At 50.7% G+C, this 18,771-nt stretch overlaps 1 protein-coding gene across 3 annotated transcripts in view; it reads left to right on the forward strand.

Annotated features, from left to right (window-relative positions):
• Positions 1-18,771, forward strand: part of COL27A1 (collagen type XXVII alpha 1 chain) — a 152,713-nt gene that overhangs the window by 55,591 nt on the left and 78,351 nt on the right. For all 3 annotated transcript variants that reach the window (XM_068657457.1, XM_068657458.1, XM_068657456.1), the window contains exons 14-17: positions 10,266-10,319; positions 14,449-14,493; positions 16,994-17,047; positions 17,456-17,500. In XM_068657457.1, the coding sequence (XP_068513558.1) occupies positions 10,266-10,319; positions 14,449-14,493; positions 16,994-17,047; positions 17,456-17,500 (198 nt within the window). The remainder of the gene's footprint in view (positions 1-10,265; positions 10,320-14,448; positions 14,494-16,993; positions 17,048-17,455; positions 17,501-18,771) is intronic.

An 18,771-nucleotide genomic window follows, 5' to 3' on the forward strand; every position in this document is an offset into this window, starting at 1 on the left:
CCGTGCAAGCAGCTCGACAGAGCCCCATTCATCCGGGCTGGCTGCTCTTCTCTCGCCAGGATGGGGGAAGGTCGAGAGGATTTTTTTGGGGGCGGTGGTGGAAACGTGTACCAAGTCTTACAGTTTTGTAAGCCGCTCGTTGCACCAGAAACCTCCGTGATGAATAACTGCAGCGAGCCGCTCGATGTAAGGATGACTCACTGACCAGAGCAAAACAAACAAAGCAACTGTCGTTAGGTACAAGGCTTTCTGCTCTCCGGCTCCTTTCTGCACAGCCCATGCTGTGGGCTCAAAGCATCCCAGCTGTTGTTTGGCTCGCGCCTGTAATCTTCCAGGCAAGGGTTTTTTGTCTTGTGGTCACTGTTATGAACAGGGCACTCCCCTGAGACCCAGGAGTCTCAAAACCTTGGAGGCATTCAGGATTGGGATCTAGAGAAGGGACTAACTGGCTGCACGTGAGCACCTTTGTTCTTCTCGGCTCTCTCCGAGAGCTGTGGCTCCATCCCCGTTTCGTGCCATCAGGTTTAATAAGAACTCCTGAATGGACCAGTGCTGCTGATTTGTACTCCCAAGCGTGAACAAAAAGGTTATGTGGCATCTAGAGGTATTCAGGAAATCCCTGGGAAAGCAGAAAGCAGGAACCAGCTGAGCTGGTTCCCTTCCCAGCACTTATCTCCTGGCCGGGGCTGTCTCCCAGCCGGCTTGCAGCGTTCGTGAGCCTGCTGTGATTTTTCTGGTCTCTCACATCCCCTCTCCGCGAGGTTTGCTGGCACGGCTGCTGTTCCTGTTCTACTTCAGCGCTGTCACAGCAATGGAGAGCTCTTGGGAGCCTTTATTAGCTACCATCCGAGGCTGGTAAATGCTCCGGGGAGTGGGGAAGGAGCTGTTATCAGACACATTCTCTACCTAGTTTTGCTCGGTATGAGACAGCAGCGGATTAAGAGGAGCAGGGGGCTGGGGGAGTTTGCATGTGACACCGTGGGCCTCCCAGAATGATGTAAGAGCAAACGATTAAAATAGACGAGCTGGACATGAGTCAGATTTTGAAAGCGTTCCAGGGAAGTTAAGTTCTGCAGAGCTGTGCGGGACACGGTGGATCTGTCGTGGAAACAGCCAGCCCCACCTCCAGCTCTGCTCTCCCCAGTGAGCTTCCCACCGTGGGCACTGGGGCTCCTGGGCGAGGAGAGGCTGGGGCTGGGGTGGGAGAGAGCCGTGGTCAGAGCACAAAGTGCTGGGGAGAAGGAAATAGCTGCCCTCTGCACATCTCCGGGTCTGCTGCCTGGTTTAGAGGTAGGCTGGAGGCCTGCAGCTGAAGGGGCTGCCTGCTGAAACCTTCAGTTTTGCCATTGCAGTGGCTGGCAAAAATGTTTTTTTTTGTAGTGTTTTTATGGATTTTTTACGGCATTCTGTTTGGTGTCTGGAAAAAAAAAAAAAAAGTATAAAAAGGCCACATTTCCATGATGGCAGCAGGGCCATGCTGGGGGGAAGGAATGATAGATGCTGCTGTCACCTTCCATCATGGCATGCAAGCCATCTATCAGTCTTAATTCACCTTTAGAAAGGAGACGTGCTGACACTGAAGTAACACACAGGAAGAGGAGATACGGCTAGTTACCACTGGAGGTGGGAAAAGCTGAAAGTGGTGTGTTTTTCTTACACCATGGGAGACGGGTAGCTACAGTCAGGTACGTCTGCGCTGTAGATTGTAGTAAACTTCAAATAGAATATGATATTTTCAGAAGTTCTCGTGTCCTGTTAGAGAAAAACTTAAAGGGGAACTTTCAGGCTCCGTCAGGTTGGGTCCTGGGACAGCAGAGGACCAGCCCAGCCCCAGGGCTGGGAGGTTGAGGTAGCAGTAGGGTGAGCCAGTCACTAATACCTTGAGCAGTCGTTTTGGCTTCCCTAGCAGTGCTGGTCATTACTTTATTATCTTTTGCTGCCCTGTACCTCGTGTTGGTGAGTGATACCCAGCTGTTGGGCGGTGTGAGGGGGCGTCCTGTGTGCCTGCAGACCTCCAGCCAGGGGGCAAACGCCTGCCGACAGCTCGGGCACTGCCACCTGGCTCTGCGCAGCCTTTGGGAAGTGCCAGCATTGCTGTTTGGAGGAGATAACGTGATGTGGAGCTGGAAGTACAGGCACAGAGGGAGGCTTTGCACTCGGGATGCGTGGCCAGGAGGCTGACAGCTCCACTGGGGGAGCGGCCGGAGCGTGCCAAGGCCGGGTGGGGAGATGCTGCACTGCCCAGGGGGAGGAAGGGGATGTGGGGACCCACCTTCCCCACGGTGTGTGACTTCAGAGGAGCTGTTTGGCTCTTCCTGGGTTTGTGCAAAGTGGGGATAACATGTTCAGCTGCCCTTTGGGCTCAGCAACCAAAATGTGGCATGTGAGTGACAAGGATTGCTGCTCTGATGTCAGAAGAGGTTCAGTGAAGTGGCGTGGGGATTTTAAGCATTAGGGATCCCTATAGGGGTGACGCCAGAAGCCTCCCTTCCCTCTGCCTGTCGGCCGCAGCATGGAGGTCACGAGAGCCAGCAGTGATCTGGCAGCAGCTCTGATGCAGGCTCAGTATTTGTTGGGAGCATCAATGCGGTGGCAAGCTGCCGAATCTGGCATCCGTTCTCCAGGAGCTGACCACAGCCGGGGTCCCCCTTGCCAGCTCCCAGCTTGTAATGCGGCGGTGCCTTCTTGCCAAGCTATTTTTCATGTCTGCTGTCTTCTTCCATGTTGACTTATAAAGTTAATGTCTTAACTCATGCCTCCAGTGAATGCCAAGCCTCCAAATACTCTTTTTTTTCTCCATCTGATAAGTTGTTAGAAGTGCCTGCGATAGCCCTGCACTCCCTACTGCAGTGGGAAGGCTGTTGCATCATCTGAAAGCGTATTGCCTTGGGAGACCAGATAGCAAAAAGCAGGGCAGCCTTGGGGTTGTGGAGGTTTCGTTTTACAGCCTCCCCTGACCTCCTGACGTATGGCTAAGATAACTTGGTGGGGAACGTAAGCGTGTGCGGCTCTGCCAAGTTACACAGCCGTAGCTGTTGTCCGTGCAAACAATGGGGGGACGAGTTTTGCCATGTGTCTGGAAACGCTGGCATAACCACAAATCACTGAGAAAATAAATTGTGCTCCCTTCTGTAGGGATTGAGACTTTAAACAGCTCCAGTCTTTTCTCTGCTTTGGATGAAGCTGAGGCCCTTCCTTGCGTTTTAGAGGGAACCAAGCTAGAGTCTCCTGCACTACACGAGCTGAGATTTGGGAAGCTGTTAACAGCGTTTCCAAGTACCTCTTCCTTTACGAATCACTGCCAAACTCCTTCCCTGGAGTGGTCTCCTCGGAGGCACAGAAAGGCTGCCCATATGGCAAACGTGGCGTAGGAATGCACCTTGAGAGCTCTCACCAAGTGTTGTGGCTCAGATGGGCTCACATGTAAAAATACTTTAAAGAAGTATTGTAATTAAATTGTAATTTTAATTGTAATTGTGCTGTTAGGGGTGTTTGTGCAGGTAAACCAACAAAATGAGCTTCAGGAGGGAGTGCAAGTGGGCTGTAGGAGCTGATGGAAAGGACTCAGGTAGCTCGCTCTGTCTTGTACTGCTACCCCAGCACGGCACCAAAAACTTTGTGTTTTCTTTGGAACTGTTTGATTTTTTAAAAATGCTTTTAATCATTCTGTTTGCAAGAAATGTAAAGTGGAGGTCCTGAAAGTTGGCAATTAGCAGAACTCCCTCGTTACCAAGAGAGACTTCTAACCCGTGGATTGCGTTTTTCCTGCTAACCATCTAAGTTGATTCTTTGCTATCATTTTTCTTTATTAGCTTAAATTGTTGAAATAATTTAGTTTGAGCAATCGGTGTCTTCTTTAATGCTTAATCTGGTTGCTGAGACTGGGCAGCTGTTCTCTTCTGCCTTCTGGGCCGGGCTCACTGCTCTGAAATGCAGGACCAAGCCCAGAGCAAATCTCACGGTCTCTTTTTTGGCCCAAATTGCATTCCACATGTCCAGAGTTTCCCAAATCTCTGTGGTGAGACACTTGTGTGGTTACTGATCACTCTGATACCAGCACATGTTCTATGCTTGTGATTACAACATCCAAATAATCTGGCAAGCTGGACAATATTGGCATATATTTAATTTTTTAGAGAATAGGCAAAACGAAGCACTGAAAGCATAGGCAAAAGGCTTTGAAAGGTGCCAAGACCCATAACTTCTGCTGAAACCAAGGATGTTTCCAAGAATGTTCTCAGTGATTTGTCCACTGTCATTCAGAAAGCTCGTGAAGAATTAAATCAACATCTCCTAAGCACGAGAGCATCCTTCTTCCTTCGGGGAAACGTTCATTCATAAATCAGACCAAAGTCCAAAATGTTTTTCATCAGAACTAAGAAAAACTAACACAACTGTCCCTGTTGAATCTGAAAGCATTTTGATCTTGACTTGCTTAAATAGGAGGCTGCTTGATTTGGAAATCTTGGCCATGGGTAATTAGAGGCATTGGCAGATTCAGCGCTCTTCAGCATTAGGTAATAGAGTCTGTGTAATGTGTGCTCTGTTAGAGCCCCTCAGAAGCAGGACCAGATCACATACTTGCATAAAAGGAGCAAAGCTGATGGTCGGGAGGGTGGAGGGGCTGTAGGGTGACTTCAGTGGTGTCTGGCTGAAGGGGCTTTGGGGGAAGCTGGCTCACCGCAGGTGGAACTGGCTGCCCTGGAGGGCCAGGCTCCCACAGCTGGAGGGGTAGCTACGCTAAAAACTGCCACGAAATCTTTATCCAAAGGGGATGTGGCAAGGAGATGTGAAGTGTGACACAGACAGAGAGCAAACCTCCCTCTGGGGTGACAAAAGAGCAAGCCCACCAGCCCCACACCCCGCAGAGGGGGCACCCCCTTCTTTGCAGGGATGCGAGCTGTCACGGTCCCGGGTCTAGACTGAGCAGGAGGCAAAGGCTCCTGCGTAGCTGCGTGAAGTAAGGCTGGCGAGGAGGCCAGACGGAGCAGGGGCCTTGCCAGGGGCCCTGCAGGGTGACTCTGGCCTCTTGGGGACCCAGCGCTGGCCCCGAGCCACCCCGCTCGCCCTCGCACCCACCTGCGGGGGGCTCACGTCTGCGCCCTCCACCAGGAATGCTCTCAGAGGTGTCAGCTGCCAACATAAGCTACATTTGTTTATTTTATTCTCCCTCTTTTTTTTTTCTTTTTTTCCAGTCAATGCCTTCTCTCACCCTCAACCTCGTTTCCCCACCACCTTTTTTTTAATCTTTTTTTTTTTTTTTGGTTTAAATTGTTTGACTTGCACGCTCCGTCCCTGGGGAGACTCCTGGGCAGAGATTTACCTGGCCGGAGCCAACTGGCAAATGCAGCCTTTCGCAGACAAGACAGGAGGACTGGTTGGTTCGAGCAGCTTCACCTTCAGCCAACAGGAAAATAAAATCCTATTTTTGGAGAAGGATTCTGTTGGCGCGCAGACCTGCCAGGATTCCTCGCAGCAGCAGCTGCCAGACTTGCCTCCCTTACTCCACCAGGGAAAGTGTTTTAAACTGGATCAGATGGCGCATGCATACAACACACCCACCCACATGCACACACCTGAAAAGGCCTCGGGGAAGCAAAGGGCTCGGCGTATCAGACCGCTCTCGGTTTTCCCCAGGATGGCTGCTTGCGGGGCACGAGGCGAGAAGTGGTGGCAACTGCTCGGAGCAGCCCTTTGGCTGACGGCGAGGACGGGCAGGCTGCTCTGTTTGCTTTAAGCAGAGGAAGAAAGGAAGGGGAGGTGGAGGGGGATGTAATCCCCGCTGCAGGAGGAGCTGTTTCCAGAGTCTGTCTGGGTCTGGTTGTTCTCAGCAGGAGTCTCCTGGCATGCGAGAGGATGCCCTTTGCAGGGAGCGGGATGAACAAGGATTAAGGAACTATTGGGGGACCTCAAGGTGTAGGTTTGGTCACTGGTCCAGCTTCAGGCCTCTCGGTGTTACCTGGGATAAATCAGCTTGCGTCTCTGTGTCTCGGTTCCCTCTCCAGCACTGGTTCCCTGCCTTCACCGAGTGTGTGAGGACAAAGTCTGCAGCCACGGCTTGGGGTGGGCAGGGGGAGCACAGAAGCCCTGGGTCCTGCTTAGTGTGAGCCATCTGCTTGTATGGTTTTTCTCCAGCTCCTCTTCAAGTTTCACCTTGCTTCTTTCATTGAATTTCTCCTTCAGACGATGTGAAATCCATTCAGCTGAGCTTTACTCTTTTTTTTTTTTTTTTTTTTTTTTACCTTCTGTATTTCCCAGCTGTGAGATGGAGCCAAAAGTTTTGTCATACCTGCCTCCAGGCACGGCGGAGGAGCGCCCCGCTGGCTCCTGGCCGGCAGGACGTGTGAGGCGAACCTTTTCCTCCCAGCTCTGCCGCCCTTTGCCATCCCTTCCTGGTCCTGGTCCTTCTCTGCGTGTCCCCTCCCTCCCACAGAGCAAGCAGGATGCTCAGCAGGATGTTTTTCACTAGGGTGCTTTCATTTGTTATCCCACTTCTTTAGCAGTATTTCCAGGGACCAGGCTTCCCAGAAAACAGCTGCACCCTGAGAAAACAGTGGACTTTTCCACACCAAAAAAAAAAAAAAAAAAAAAACCTCTGCACTCACTTTGGGAAGGTCAGGAGACTTGGGAAAATGTGCTGAGCTCTGTGATCCCTTTTACAAACCTCCTGTAATGGGCACGAAGCGAGCTGAGCTGCCTGCCCCCGTGTTTGGGCTCCTCGGGCTGCTGGAGCAGAGCACAGGAGAGGAGACGCAGTCGGACAAAACAAAGGGGTTACCATAGTCCTTTTGCAATTCCTACACTGGTTGTTTCAGTTGAATAGCTCTAGTTTTGTTCCTGAGGAACATCTCTGGCCTTCAGGCTGAGGCAAGAGGGGAGAGGATCTGAAAAAATAGCTTTTACAGACGTGCGAGATCCAGGGAGTTAGGATGCTGTGGTCGCTGGAACTGTTCTTGTGGTTTAAACTGCTACTGCTTATCCCATGGAAAAAGAGGGCTTCCTTTTTTGTTAGGGGCTTAACAGATTGATTGCCTCCTGCTGTGAACAGCACTGTGCTACAAGGTCTTTGGAGTCTTTGGAGACATCCTTCTTCATGCCACAACCCCCAGCTTTGGTCTCATTTAACGCACAAGACTGCTCATACTTGTGTTGCCAAGCTCAAAGTTGGAGGTGCCTGGAGTTCATTGAACTGCAGCTGCTCTTTCCCTTTCTCTCCTCTCCTGGGTTTTATGATGGAGGCCAAAAATTACCAGGGGACCAACCATCCTCACAGAGACCTGTGGGCTGGGAGGTGCGTGTACCAGGAGAGCAGACGGCACGTTAAGGTGCTGCCAAGGATGGGGCTCTGCTGCTGCCTGCTGTCCTGGGGCTGGCTGTTGTAGCTGTGATGCCAGCCCACATCCCTCTGGGTTTTATTCTCTGTTTTCTGCCACTTTGACCTTTTCACAGCCCATCCCAAGGATGGGAGAAGCCCTAGCTCCGTGAGGGAGCCGCAGCATGTTGCTGTGAACAGGTTTCCATCTCAAATCCCTTGCAGGGTGGTGTTTGCCAAGTAGCCTCAGCCCAGGTACGTACCCAGCTCTCTGCCTCTGAAACAGGAATAATCTGCGTTGGAAAATACTTGGAGCTCTGCTGTTGGAACACCTATATAAAAGCTAGATATTTATTAACTCTATTAGTAAATGCCTCGAATTTCCTGTGTCTTTATCTTTAAGCAGTGAGGTTAGTACTAGAAACCGAGACGTAAAAAGAGATTAGTGGGAAACATTCATTTAAATAGTTTCTTATCTGAGCACTTTTCTGGCAGAAAAGTGCATTGTTTATATCGCTTTGGAAGAGATTTAACCCAAATTTAGAAAATCCTCTTAGTCTGGAGCACGCATTTCCCTAGATGATACGCTGCTGTGGCTGTATTGATTTCATTTTACTATTCCAACTAATAAAACCTTCCCAAACTGGCAAGGCCTTAGCTCAACAGGAGAAACCTCAGAAGCCCCAGGGCCAGGTTGCTCGGTGGCATCTGTGGGTCCCTTTGTGTCCGGCTGTGCCCCCTTAGAGAGGGAGGCTGTGGCTGGGGGTGTGCTGAGGGCTGTGCCTGCACTCTGCAGCAGCGTGAGTACAGTATCGGGCTGTGCACACTCATATTTTCCTTGGCAAGTTGTACGACTGTAAACAGCAAAATATTCCAAGGCAGTCTATTTTTTTTTTTTTTTTTTTTTTTTTTTGTCTTGCTTGAGCAATGAGTTTTCCCTACAAATCTCTGTTCGGATCTTATTGATTCAGCATGTCGCAGAGTTATTTTTCCTCTATTTTTATTAAAGAAGGTTGTACCCCCTCGCACCCCCCGCCTGCTTGTTATATTTGACGTCTTTGTCTCTAGATGGCAGAAGGCTTTTTCCAGTGGTTGCTTACCGCAGCTTCTTGGCTTTGTGCACAGGCTGGAGGGATGCAGTGCCCAGCTGGAAAGGCAGACAACTTTCCCATTCGCCGTGATGCCTGTAAAATATAAGTATTGAGTCCAAACAAGCAAGCGATAGCTCGCATCCATTCATGAGGTTATACTGTAGGGAACTGGTACAGAGGAGGTGAAATCCTAGCTCAGAAGTCAGTAGCAAAGTCACAGTTGTCTCAGCAGATCCCCCGTATTTCACCTGGGGTGTGACCAAGCAGCTTTCTGCCTGGTTGTGTTGGCCACGAGTTGTGAGCCACTGAAGGTGAGTGGAGGTCTGGCTCTGGCGAGGCAGCCTTTTACGTGTAAATACAGTTCTTAGTTTCCATCCTGATGTCCACGGTCAGAATAGCGTGGAGAGGAAAACAGGATCGTAGCCCACGTCTAGGAGGGAGAGCCTGGGGCTAGGCTCTGCCTTCGCCCTGTCCATGGGCAGCCTGCAGCCTGCGCCCCGCCAGCCCTTTGCTGACTGGAGTGCAAGCTCAGGGGAAGGCTGGGGCTTAAACTCAACGGCTTCCTCCTTGAAGACAGAAGTGTAGTGACCAGCAGGGTTTGCTAAGCACAGTTATATCCCTGTGCTGAGCTCTGGCTGAGGGACACAGAGCACGACAGGACAGGGGAGAGCCAGCTGCTGGGTGTGTTGGTACGTGGGGCACGGGGGACTTGGTGCAGCACGGGGGCTGTCTGAAAGAGAACATCATACCATTGAGTTCTGGCTCAGTACCTCTTTTATAATGGTTTGATACCTTCCAGATTTGTATCAGATAGAATGAGACGATGCAGAAGGCCTTGTGGTGTAGTTAGCACGGTCTTTCACAGCTCCGGGGTGCAGACCGTAAGGAGCTTGGAGCCGTTTGTTCCTCTGGCACACTGCAAGGTCATAAATGCATCGGAGTGAGTACTCCTGGCATCTTTGGTCAGCTCCATTAAGCATCGGCATGGGCTCCAGCAGGCATTAAGCTATTCAGCTAAAGGGGGAACTGTTAAAATGACTGTGGTAGTCAGTGGGATGAAATGATGCAGATTGACAGCCCATTTTTGAGGACAGTCATTGCAGCGAGGTTTGTGAATTCTTCCAGAACGTAAAGGATTTAGGATTGACTTTTAAGGAGGTATTGCATTTATCACTAGGACATTTCTTCCTAAAGAGGACAGGAAGGACTGTGTCATTAAATACAGAGCCTGAGCCTCCAAATGTGGGATTAAGGTTTCACTTGTAAACTACACAGCGTAATCCTCAGGGCTGCATACCCCTGTGGGACATACTGAAAGTACTTTGGTGAACCAAAAGGAGAAAAAAGCACTGATTTTCACCTTTCTCTCTCCTTCGCACTCTCACGCTTTCTACATGGTGCTGCTAAAGCCTTGCCTGCCATCTGAAGCCTGCCCAGGGCTGAGAGGACCGGGCACAACCTGCGAGGCAAGGCATGAGAAGTTGGGTCCAGCAGCCTCAGCAAGGGGTGCTTTTCACAGCACGGCCAAAGAAAAAGCCTTCCTATCTCCTCGCTGGGTTTTCCTCTCGAGGTTTCCACCACTGAATGTGCAGCTCACGGCTGAGCCTTGTAAACGAGACTTCTGGTTACCCTTCACTGGCCCCAGGAGAGGGGAGTGAATCAGCTCTTGGCCCCGCGGAGCCTCTCGCTGGGCGCGTGCTGGTGGAGCAGGGGTGGTTTGGACAAGGACGAGCAGGCGGCTTGGCCCAGGCTTCCTGGTGACCTGCTGTCAAGTGCTGCGCTGCGTGCTGGGGACAGTTTTTAAGCTGGCTGCCTTCACACCAGGCTGCATCAATAAGTAATACTGATGTTTTCCTCCTCAGGGTTTTCCTGGTGATTTTGGGGAGCGAGGACCTCCAGGCATCGATGGGAACCCAGTAAGTTGATGGCTTTTCCCCTTGTTTCTTTTCATTGTGGCGGACATATCGTGCTAGTGGGAGCTGAGTGAAGCTTCTCAGCTTGGTGGCAGCTGATAGCATTTTGTTGTTCCTCCTAAAAAACAAACGTATGCCCCTGCCCTGCTCGTGCATGCTGCAAATTCCTGTGTTCAGCTCAACATCCTGCAACTGCTGGGTCATCACGTTGCCATTTTCTTTCTGTCTCCCTCTGTCATCTTCCCTGCACCTTGGTCTTGATAGATGCATTCTCATCCTGAGGATGTGATTAGAAGAAAAATCAGGTGAGAGAAGGTAGGGATTCTTCTCATGAGGAGCAAGCAGTGGCCAGAGCATGTGGTCCATGCCACAGGGCCACAGGAATGGCCCTGTTGACTCTGGTGTGCTCTGGATGAAGCAGCGTGTGAGAAGAGCAGCAAGACAGGGCCCACAGAGAGAGGGATACATCGTCATAAGGCACCACAGATGGCTACAAGACTTCATGAGCTCTCTGAGGTGCAGGCCTGCTACTTGGTTGCGGAGAAGTCTAAAAGAGTGTGTAGAGAAATAAGCTACTTCTCTCCTGCTTTTCACCACATCTCATTTTCTGATGAGGGTTAGCTAGCTGCTACTGCATGGTTTGCATCTCACTACCATGTAGCTGTGAGCTTCTAAAGTGCTCCAAGCTTCGTCCCTTTCCTCAGCAAAAGGGAACCATTGGCACAGGTACAAGTGCCAGGTTGCCTGCTCTGGAGCCTGGGTGTGCTGGGGAACAGCTGCAGAGGTTTGGGCTTCTGCACCCCTGCCTCGTGCCTCCCCCAGCCCCAGCACTGTGGTGAGAGAGGTCTGCAGGCCCCTGAGTTCTCGGCCTCCCTCCGGTCTCCATCTGACCCCTGCTGGCTTTCTAAGAATGGGATGTGTCTCCTGGGAACTGGGTCAGGATGGTCCCGGAGACCATCTGAGCAGCTGGATGCTAATAAGAATTATTTTGCTCTGTTCTTGTAGCACTTCATGCCAAACAGTTGGGCATGTGCTGTGTTTTCCACTGCTCACAAAACATGCCATTGTGGACTGTAAAATTATCAGATGTATTAATTATTTGAAATTATTTTCTGAATGGCTCTGTCAGTTCTTCCTCAATTAGCAGACAAGGCGTCCTGATTCATCTTTGAAATTCATACTGTCTTGGCTGTTCGCACACAACATCGCAGTGTGGCTGTGGTGTTCAATGGAGTGATTTGTGTGAAGCAATCTGCGCCTTCCGCGTCTTAAGTTCCCATTCATCACATATGCGGCATAAAAGTTATTTTCACAAGCAGCCCCAGCCAGCAGGCCAAGCTCAGCTATGCTCCAGCCTTTGTGGGAATTCAGCAGCAGAGTTACAATTGCAGTGAGCTGAAAGAATTAGATTCCCAAGGAATCCTTCTGCAGTTTTCCCATCCCTCAGTCAACATAAGCCGTGGGTCAGAGTGGAATCAGTAGTCCCAGAGTAGAAATCTTTCTAGATTGTATTGCTGTTTCCAGCCAGCCCACCAGGAAGAGCAGGAGTCCTGGAGGTCAGGAAGGCTCCTTTTCTACAAAGAACTTGTTTTGTTTTCATTTAAATTTGCTAGTTGTCTAAGCCCCATTCAGAAGATGTGCTCGATGTTAGCCGAACGCCAGTTCCCAGAGCATCGGGGAGCAGCAAATGTCCTTTCCGTTAATTCATCCAGAAAGATCGCTCTTCTTTCATCTTATCAACGGCTTTTAAATATTAATGCGCCTTGGAGATCGTAGAATGAAAACAGACTGTTTCGGCGGACTTGAAGGGAGGTTCACAGGGTCACGAGTGGAGTCACAGACACAGAAAAATGCCAGAAAGTCTGTTTGCGGAACAGACAGCTATGCCGGGCTTGCTAGGTGGAGCATGCAGCTAAATCACGGGCAGGCTGCCACGGGTCCTGAGCTGCCCCATCCTCCGTTTGATCCCCGAGCACTTCGGCCGCTGCCGTCGCACGGGGACGGCCGAAGCCGCCAGCCTCTGATCTTTCCATGCCTCCCAGCCAGAGCCAAGGCTCCCGCGACCGCAGGGGCGTTCTTCCCTCCTAGCAGCTCGCTGAGAACTGTCGAGCCATTGCATTCCAGATCCCCGTTCCCGGAGCATTTTAGCCACTCTAATTAGTGTCTTAATCACAGGAACTGGACATGGGAAAGGACTGTTGATTCATCTCCTTGTCTCATGTCCCAGTGCCAGATTCATGCACTGCAGAGGAGGATGGAGCCCCGTTTCCCTCGCAGGTCAGGGACCAGCCTGTCACTGCTGATGGCCAGGAAGGGAGCACCTGGAAATCCTTCCTTCCCAGCATAGGGAATGGCTCAAACAACAATTTGTCTGGCCTGCCTCTCCCAGAGGAGTCCACCCCCTCCTCTTCCAAGAGGAAATCCTTTTGCATTAGACTGAGGCCGTGTGTTTCCACGTTTACCCTTTCTCTTAAGGAATACCCTGGTGACATAACTCAGAAATCTAGGCAGTCCCACACGGTGGGACTCAGAGCTGAGCATCCAGCTGATCTTCCCAACCACCCTTGGAGCCTGCAGAGCTCCTGGGGAGACCCAGGCCACCGTGCAGCTCCTCTACCAAGTGTCCCCAGGGATGTTCCCTCTCCTCGCTGACCCTAGCAGTGCCAGGCCTCGCCTGGATGCTTGAAGCCGACCTTGTTGCAGTAGCTCTGAGGACACAGAAATCCCACCCGTGAGGAACAATTGCTCCACAGATGTCCCAAGTATGCAGGAAAGGAACCGGCCATAAAAAAGCAATTTTAGGCTGGTTGAGATTATGAAACGCTTTTTGTGTGCGCTTGCCCAATAGTCCTTTACTCCACTTCCCATAAAATAAACACACGTAACCCTTTGCCCAGGAAGGCCGAGCATGTTTAGTCACGTTGTGTCCCCTTCTCCTTCATTCTTTCACTGGGCAAATCTTGCCATAAAAGGGGAGCTTTATTGCACCGAAGGGGACTCCACCAGATGTGCGCCATAAACCGAGCTGGTCTGTCAAAGAAAGTAGCCAGTGTGATCCAGAGCAGGGGTAGGGTTGCCTGAGCCAAGGGGAAGTTTAGCAGCTCCAGTGCACTTGTTTGGGGAGGCCCTACTGGAGCTGGACGTGTGTGAGGGCAGCTCTGACAAGCAACCCGCTGTCCATGCAGACAGGCAGCAGGATATCAGCCAAGGGAGAGGCACAGGGACAGGCTGAGCTTCACCGAGGGGTTGGTGAAGTGCTGGGGGAGCTGGACGGGTGATTTGTGGGGGTCTAACAGCTTCTCTGCTGCCCTGCGCCAGGAAATGCTCCCAGGCACCTGCTGGTACCCCTGGCACCCGCCTGTCTTTGGGATGCTGGCACAGAGGGAGTTTGTGGTGAAGCTGCGAATTCAAAGCAGACCTGGAGAGCAGCCTCTGCCTTGAAATGGGGAGCTCTGAGCCACTTGGAAAGCATCTAAGGGGAGGCCAGATGGATGAGGCAGCACGCAGAGGAGGCTACAGGTCCCCCATGTTATACCACCCCTCCTGGGTGCTCTCAGCCTCGGAGTACCCCATGTGCCAACCACACTGCCAGGGCCCATCCACTAGCACCAGAAGCCAGCTGACCCTCTCTTCAAATTGCCCAGTTTAATTTTCATCTGCATTCTCATTTTTTCATGAGTTTTACTGTTTCTTAACCATTTCCAAACCTTCACCTTTCCCCGTGCAGAGCAGCACCTTGCCGCTCCATCCCACCCTAGCTTTGCAGCCCCTGTGCCCCGTCTCTGCCCGAGCCTTCCCATCTCTCGAGGCAGCTCCCACTGCTCTCCTGCCTGCCCCATGCACATAAAATGCTGCTTTTATCCAGCCTGCTGCTGGGAGGGGACATCAGCCTGCAAATAGCTGCAGAGCAACAAGCAGCCCTGTGTCTGCAGAGGCTGAGCACCCACAAGAGCAGGATCAGTGGAGTGGAGTCTCTCCATCACTTTGGCCAGGGAAAGAGGTTGAGGAGGGGGGAGGAAGGGGGAGGGACGGTGTTTTCCCTGCCCTCAAGCCCTTGAAACACTGAGCTGCCTTTCAGCCTCTGTTTGTCTACAAAGAGCCCATAACCATGTCGGTCTGTCTTTCCTTTTAGGGAGAATTGGGAGCCCCAGGTCCTCCTGGAGTCCTTGGACTCATTGTAAGTATAAAAACAAATGGAGATCTGGCTTCTCGGGGCTTTAACCCTTTTGGTGTGCATAACTACACACAGATTTTCTCCTTCCTGTGCTGGGCAGTGAAAGGGATAACTGTGTATGGGGGAGGCGTGACGGCTGGGGAGAGAGGAGTGGGCTGGTGGACCGGGAGGTGGACGAGAGCAAACCCTTTCTAAGCAAAAGGGAACAGAGTAAATATTTACTGTTAGAGCACTTACTGCTAGATAACTCGCCCTTTTGATAACATTTACCAGGGTATTTCTTCTAAGATGCAATATTCATTCCATGCCAGAATCTGTCATCTTATAAAAAGCGAGTCCCTGGGAGCAGTAACCCAAGGATGCACAGTTCTTGCTCACTGGAGAGACCACGTGCAGGAACTGTCTGTCCTTTGGGTACAGAGGAATTTTGCGCATGCTCCCACTGTCCCACCACTAATCCAGGTAATTGCATACGTAGCCAAATTCCACCCTTCGTTACACCCCTCCCCAGCAGGAGATAAATGGCTGTAAGAAAGGGTGGCAGCTCATCCCCTGGCAGCTGTGGCAGGGGTTAGTGAATGCCCAGCTGAACGTATTCTGGTTTATTTTTAGGGCTCAGTACTTGTTTCAAGGTATTTCCTTGCACAAGAAGTGGTAGGCTCTGTTAGCAACTATAGCTTTCTTTCAAAATAGTTCCTCCTCAGCTATGATAATCCGTGAAAATTTAATTTGCATTGAATGGTTAGAAACAGTCTCCTTTTGCCGTCCCCTAACTTAATTACAGGAGCGTGTAAGTCAGCCCAGATTAAGGCCTTGGCTGCACTGGGCATTGCACAAACACAGAGCACCAAACCTGGAGATTTTATACTCCTTGGAGGAAAAGCAGAGAATATGGTGGTATAAGCGTATCTTGAATTTGGGGGATTGGGGCAAAGGTAGATGGTTTCTGTTGTGGGCTTCTTCCTGGCTTTACTTCTGAGGCAGAAAGTCAATCCTTGGCAGCACTGTTTTTTCGGGAGTCGCGTGCCGCAGCAGTGACACTCGGCTGCTGGCTGCTGGCACAGCTCCAGGCAGATTAAAACCTCAGCCCTAGATTCAGCTCAAACTGAGAAGGATCCTGTGTCCCGGGAGAGCAAGCAGCTCCCGAATTTGTGCTGCCGAAGCGACCCTGGCAGGACTGATCTAAGGGTGATTCCCTCCATTTCCCCAGGGAGAAGGGGGCACTTCCAGCCTGCCTTCTCCTCCCTGCAGGGCAGCAATCAGCCACCCCCTGCCCTGGGCTGGCTGCAGGGCACACGGAGGCGTTGGGGTTTGCTCCTGGCTGGCCCATGTCCGATCCCGATCCCTTCCTTCCTCCCCTCTACAGCCCCCTGGGGACCGGCTGTTCCCTCCGCGTGCCCTGCAGGTGTTTGGGCTCATTTAAAAGGGGTTGGAGAGCAGAATTAGAGGTAACTAAAGCCTCTTGCTCTCCTAATTAGCTGTGCGGGCAAAGCTTTGAGTAAACGCCTTTCTACAAGAAGCCTTTATGCTGGGAGGCATGAAAAGGGCATCTGTTAGGGGCCACGGCCCAGCGCTCCCGGCGTGGCTGCGGGCCCTGACTGCGGGCCAGGGCCGCACTCCCTCGGCAGGGCCGGCCCTGTTTATTGACACGCTGCCCGTATCACTGGCTCCCTTCATGGGCTGAGAGCAATCAAAGCCTGCTTCAATGTCGGCCACTGAAGGCTTCCTTTTATACGTGCGTGTGCAGGTACACACCACCACCATGAACTCCAGTGTCCCAGGCTTCTCGCACAAGGCCCGATACGTGATGCCGGGTTGTCTTCTCCCTGCAGCCGAGTGTCCATGTTGCTGAGGCACCTCTGTCCTTTCCTTCCTGTTTTCCCCTTTCCTCCCCATATCCGTCTAGATATCAGATCTGAGTAGCAACCTGAATTTCTTGACCACTGCCTTTTCTTTTGCTGTTTGGGTCTCTGTCCTTTTTTACACTCCCTTAGCCTCCCTCTGGAGAACTCAGGAATACTGTGGTGGCTTCTTTCTGAGACCACGAGTAACTTCACCAAGAATAAATACGCTCCAGGACTGTAGTAAACCAGCTCAATATTTTATTTTTTCAAATGGTGGAAGAGGGAAAAGAATCTATTCATAAAATGTATGAATTCAGGAAGAACAGACAGAACCAAAATCTCAGACCCTACAACAGTTGCAGGCTTCAAGGTGTTTTCTTAATTAGTTTTTAATTATTTTGCCACTAATTTACCACCCTGAATTCCTTAACTAATAGAGGCTAAACATGAGACGAACATCCCATGCATTTTTACTTAGAAGCTGTCCACATATAACAAGTCTCTTGGCTAGTCCCAGGATGCTACTTCTGCTGGTCAGTGGTGCGGTCCTGTAAATTGAGGGATACTGGGGGACTGGATGGGAGAAGAACATGACACCACATACAGATGTCTGTTGGTTTTGCACCTAATGACTTCGATAATTTTCTTTCTCTTACTAGGGTGACATGGGCTCTGTTGGACCTATAGGCTATCCAGGACCAAAAGGCTTAAAGGTGAGAGAATACCTGAGTTATGTGAGCTCTCGTCCCTCCATGGCACGACTGAAGATCATTCTGTTCCTCCCTCGGGTGACCATCCTGAGGGAAAGGATGGTCCCCAGTGTTGCTTGTCCATTCACCCAGGCACAGGACTGCTCAACACAACATCCTGCTGGTGATCTGCAGCAGGTGCAAGTTACTGGAGAATGCCTGGGGCATTTTCCCTGCATGCCTCCAGCCCAAGAAGGGTGTTTGAAGGTTTGGTGGAGCGTGCTTTGGGAGCAACCTGGTATTTGGCCTTGGGGCTGTGCCAGGCCAGTGCTGTGGGTCTGAGCCACCAGCTACACCAGGGACATCGATGTCAGAGACCTGAGCAAGTCTTCGTGGTGGCTCAGTCTCAGTTTGAACTTTCTTTTGTTTCAGGGGCTGATGGGAAACCCTGGAGAACATGGACTGAAAGGTGATAAGGTGATCTGAATACTCCCTTATTGCACTGTGTTTTAATTTTGCATGGGAAACCCCCTTTCTAGCTTCTCTTTCTTATTAAGCACCATGGTACTGATTCCACTCTGGCTGGCTCTTTGTTCCCTCCCTTCCATCCTACCCCTTTCCTGAAAGCAAAGTTTTGTTTTTCTTTCTTTTATGGTATCTGCCACATCCCCTTTTCCGTGGGGCTCTAGTGTAGATCTAGTGTAGATGCTCAGCTCCTCTTTGGAGCTTCTGTCTCACACTGTTGATGATGGTAACTGTAAGATTATCTGGTGTTTTGCTGGGCTTTTATGGTTTTATATTGGCTACAAGATGGGATGGGGAGGAGGGTGAAGACCTAACACTGGAAGTGGGTTTGCATAAATGTGTTTGGAGGAAACGTGAGCAGCACAGCTCGCTGGAACAGACAAACAACTGGATCCCCAGGAAGACATGTTGTGTGTTAGGTACCTCTGCTCCTGTTCGAGAGGCTCACCTCAGCTCAGCTTCCTGCCGAGAGGAAATTGCCTTATGCCGAAATGATATAAATCACTTTGGAAAAAGAGAAAAGGAGAGGGGCATTGATGGCAATGATTTAGTGCTGCTGGCACAGAAACACGCAGCTTGAGCTAAATCAGCATGAATCTGCCTGTGTAAATGTCTCATTGTCATGAGAACCATCCTCCTACAGATACTCAGCTGCAGGATTTATTTAGTCTGAAAGAGTGGGAGGTGCAGTCATTTATTGTTGGCTCTGATTGCTCAGGAGGGCAATGCAAAATGACCATTAATTGTATTCTCCTCCTTCTGTGTGATGTTTTATTCTCTTATTAGATGTTTGCTTTTAGAGAATGATTTAGTAGCCCAAAACAGCACATGGAGGAAGTAGTGTCAAGCCAATTATTTCCACTCTTATTACGTTATAGCAGTTCTTTGCCAGGGCTCCTGTCTGCAGTTTCCATTTCTCCCCTGTACTGCCTTTTCACTTTTGTAGAGAGGAAGGACAGGGCAACAGAAGGGCTTTTTCTCTAGGACAAGTTTAAGACATCGGAGATGGTTTCTTGACTCAAAACCAATTCCCAGAGGCCACAGACTCTTCTGACTGCTCCTCGGAAGAAACCTATTAAGAACTGGCCAGCATTTAAATCAGTGCTTAACAAAACTAAACTTCGTGGACATTCCAGTATCCACTGCTTTACACAGACTTCTGTATTTATCCCCAGTATTTCTCCAGTTGCTGCTATCACAGTAAATGACCAGTTTTCAGCTCT

This window comes from Anas acuta, chromosome 20 (assembly GCF_963932015.1).
Source record: "Anas acuta chromosome 20, bAnaAcu1.1, whole genome shotgun sequence".
Classification (NCBI taxonomy): Eukaryota; Metazoa; Chordata; class Aves; order Anseriformes; family Anatidae; genus Anas; species Anas acuta.